Consider the following 4,021-nt stretch of genomic DNA (forward strand, 5'->3'; position numbering starts at 1 on the left):
GGACCCAGCAGGACCCCGTGGTTTTAGACCCGAGGACGTGTTCCTATTCTAGTAAAATCCAGCAATTCCAGGGAGACGGAAGGAGCCATTTGAAAATGCCCTCGAGGTCATTTTAAATGACAGCCACCACTTACTGACATTTACGGAGTGAGCATCCACCAAGGGGCGGCGCTGCGCTAAGCTCACGAGTTACCTCGTTTCCTTGGTGTGTGTTCTAATCCCTGTTCTGTGGGCGTCTCCCTGGGCCCATTTCACCCACGGACAGACGCTCGGGAGCGGATGGCCCTTTGTCCTTACCCTCCCATCCCCCCGTCCGCGGCTCTTAGGTCCTGTCGCTCAAAAGTGGACCCGGGGACAAGGAGTCGGGGGCTGGCAGGGCATGCGGAGGGCGCGGGGAACTGGGAAGAAGGGAAGGAAGGGAGGGAAGCCGGGCGAGGGGGAGCGGTGAGGGGGTCGCTGTGGGGGCTGCTGCAGCTCGTGGTTCCAGGGTCCCTGTGAGCAGCCATGTGGGTGACACCGGAGAAGCGTCCCATCGCGGCACGGAAGCCAGCATTCCCGGTCAGCTCCCTCTCTCACCAGGAGGCCAGTTCCGGGGCGGGAGCCCTCCGCCCTCTGGTGTGCCCCCCAGAGGAAGTCCGAGGTGGGGGGCCGGGGCTCTGCGGTGTGGCATGCTGTCACACCTCTGTGGCTCCCAGGATCCCAGGCACGGGAGGGACTGCACAGGTCTCAGGCTCTGCCAGCTGCTAGGCACCTCAAGAGGACATGAACCCCCAGCCTTCACCCTAAGTCCTGTGGGAGGCGGGGCTCCGTCCCCAACGTGGCCCCTTCACTCACCCTGGCTCTAGCTTTGTCATCTTCTTCCCCGTAGGGAGCCCAGCCCACCTGCCCCTGGTCCCGGCTGGTCTCAGACTCCCCTTTGTTCTTCCTCCAGCGACAAGCCTCTGGGTACGAGCTCGGACGCCGTGGCCCCCGTTCCTCGCCCGAAGCTCCCCCGCTGCACCCACCCTGCGCTTCCTGTCCCAGCCCCTCCGCTCCGCCTGGTGTCAGGTCGCCAACGGCCACCCTCCTTCTTCTGGGATTCTGTCCCTGAGCGATGGGTCTTGGGGCTCAGTCCTCCCTGCCCCTGCCGACTCCCCACGTCACGTCCCCAGCGGAGAGGCAGCTCCAGGTTCCTCTCGACCTGGCTACTCGACACTCGTGTCTGCCGGCCAAACCATGCCCCGCCCCGGTGCCGTCTGCGGCTCATGGGGTGGGGGGGGCCCTTCCCTCCTTTAGCAGCTCAGGCTGGAGGCTTCTTTGACTCCCCCTCTTTCTTTCCTCTCTGGAAATAAGCTTGGCTCTTCCTTTGGAATGTGCCAGAACCCGACCACGCCTCATCGCCTCCACTGCCCACCCCTCCGTCCCCAAGGGAACCACTGCAGTGGCCTCAACGTGGACCTGCAGGGTGCCACATGATCTGCGCCCAGCATCCCCCAACCTCACCTCCTGAGGTCTGAGCTCCGAATGGCCAGATGGGAGGATGCTTGGTGGTCAAGCTGGAGTCCAGTGGAGACCCTCAAGGGAAGACGCCTGGGCAGTGGGACTTGACCACCGTCCTGGCAGAGCTTTGAAGCAGGTCTTGGAGGCACCGGGCTGATTTGCACAGAACTTAACCGTCCGCCAGGACGTAATCCACACTTTCAATGGGAGAAACAAGAGCTAGCTGACCAACGACATAACGAAAAACGCAGACGCGGGTCTGCACGGAGAGAGGAGGGAGAAGCGTAACTGACCGTTGGAAGCGAGGAGTGACGGCGGCGTGCCACGGGGAGCTCTGCACTTACGGAGTCAAATCTGTGACACTCAGCACAGAGAACGCAGTGTGAGAAATTCGAGGACACTGAGAAGTGGTGGGTTCAAAGGTTGACTATGACAGCTGATGATACAGACTGTAAAACCGAGAGTCACCGCAAAGAAATAAAGCAAAGTACAGCTCATAAATTAGGAGTAGAGGGGAAAAAATGGAATTTAGAAAATGCTCAGTACCCAAATGACATAGGAAAAGTGCGTAAAATATCAAGAATGAACGAACGAATGAGAGAAATAGAGAATGAGTAATGAGGTGGTACATTTAAACTCAACCAGGTCAATAATTATATTTAATGGAAATGGCTTAACAACTCCAATTAAAGAGACGAAATTGCCAGGATTGGTGAAAGCGGCTGTAAGAAATCCGCTTTAAATACAAAGACACAGATACGCCAACAGCAAAAGGCTGGAAAGGGTCACGCACGTGAGCACGGCCCGCCAGGAAGCTGGGCGGCCACACCGGCAGGAAGGGGACAGAGACGGCGTTGGGACGTTGGGACGAGGGTGGCGCCCAGAAGGGGCGGGCTTCGTGAGGACGAGGCGGTCGCCGGTCAAGGGGACGCTCACCCGAGGACACGCGTCGAAAATGCACGAAGCCAAGACCGAGAGGGCTGACCAAAGGGGCAACGCATCCTCGACCCATGGACGTTTCGATCCCGTCTGCCAGGGGTCGGCAGAGCGAGACACAGAGGCTAAGTGAGGGTGCCGGGGGCTCGAACTACGCTGCCGACCAGCCTGGCCCGACGGTTACACAACGGTCCCCCCAGTGACGGCGGAATACCCCGTGCATTCTCTCCACAATCCACACCCCCGGGCTGGCCCGGAGAAAGACGTCACACAGAGCCAGGCTGGGGAACGGCCCACAGACGCTGCGAGAGTTCATGACAGACGAGGGAAGTCAGCACAGGAGCCGGGGGCGAGGCGGGGAGGGGAACCTCACGACTAAATCCACGCCGGAACGTGGGCCGGATCCCAGAGCAGAAGGGGCACACTGGGGGAAAACGGGCGAAATCGGAACACAGCACGGGGTTCGGTCAATAACGACGTAAAACGATTATTACCAAGTCAAGGGCGTGGTGAGCCTGTCCTGCTGCAAAGGTGTTTTTAGACTAGTACAAGTTAGAACTCGGTTTTTATTCTGACATTCGCCCTCAGGAGAAGTAAGAGCTTTCGCAAAGAGCTTTAAGGCAGGCAGCACCCGTGCGTGCACTCCCTCACGGGAACGACGAGACGCAGAGGCACCGGGACAGTGTCACTGGCCCGGTACAGGTGGCTCCAAGGTCCTATTCTGTAGTCGCCACTCACTCTTACAAAAGTCGATATTAAATTAACATCACATTTTTGAAAGCGAAAATAAACCTCAATGTTGCCTCACAGCACACGCAAAAATTAACTCGCAACGGATAGCAGACTTAAAGGCCAAAGCTAAGCCTATAAAACTCCTAGAAGAAAACGTAGCTCTGGCGACCTCATACCTGTGAGATAAGCTAAGCTGCTCGGGTAAGACACACAAAGCACAAACCGCAAGGGAACAAAACCGGTCACCTGGGCCACATCCACATTAGAAGCTTCTGGTCCTTAAGAGGCACTAATAAGACAATGGAAAGGCAAGCTGCAGACGGGCAGAAAACATTGATGTGTCTGACACAGAGTGTGCATCCCGAATACATCAGGAACACTCACAGCTCAACAAGCAGAAGGAGGCAACCCCACAACCAGCAAATCCCAAAGGGTTTGAACAGGTGCTCCGTGAAAATACCACCACGAACGGCCAGTACACACTTTCAAGACACGCAGCGTCTTTACTGCGGAGGAAGCACAAATCAAAACCGAATGCACCTCTGCTACACGCCCATCAGAACGAGTAGCGGGCAAAAGGCCAACGCCCCGAGCTGGTGCCAGCGTGGGGCTCTCGTGCCCTGTGGGCGGGAAGGCCGACCGCTTGGACTTGACCGCTCGGCGGCTCTGTGCACACAGCTCCAAACCGGAGACAGTTGAGAGGCCTTTGGCAGGTGACGGACAGACAAGCCGCAGCACAGAACACGACTCGCCAGCAGAAGGCACGGGAGTGTGGAAATGCACACCACGACGCGTCCAAGCCAGGGCTGAGCCAGAGCGCGTACACAGACCACGCCGGTCCCTTCGCCTGATGCTCTTGAAAAGTCCCGTCTCA

General features: G+C 57.9%; 1 protein-coding gene across 1 annotated transcript in view; it reads right to left on the minus strand.

The window, feature by feature from the left end:
• Positions 1 to 4,021, minus strand: part of PDE9A (phosphodiesterase 9A) — a gene marked incomplete at its 5' end in the record, with an annotated part of 48,197 nt that overhangs the window by 40,101 nt on the left and 4,075 nt on the right. Inside the window, one exon of the mRNA XM_023526273.1 lies at positions 717 to 743. Coding sequence (XP_023382041.1) covers positions 717 to 743 — 27 coding nt within the window. The remainder of the gene's footprint in view (positions 1 to 716; positions 744 to 4,021) is intronic.

Source organism: Pteropus vampyrus, unplaced genomic scaffold (assembly GCF_000151845.1).
Source record: "Pteropus vampyrus isolate Shadow unplaced genomic scaffold, Pvam_2.0 Scaffold777, whole genome shotgun sequence".
NCBI lineage: Eukaryota > Metazoa > Chordata > Mammalia > Chiroptera > Pteropodidae > Pteropus > Pteropus vampyrus.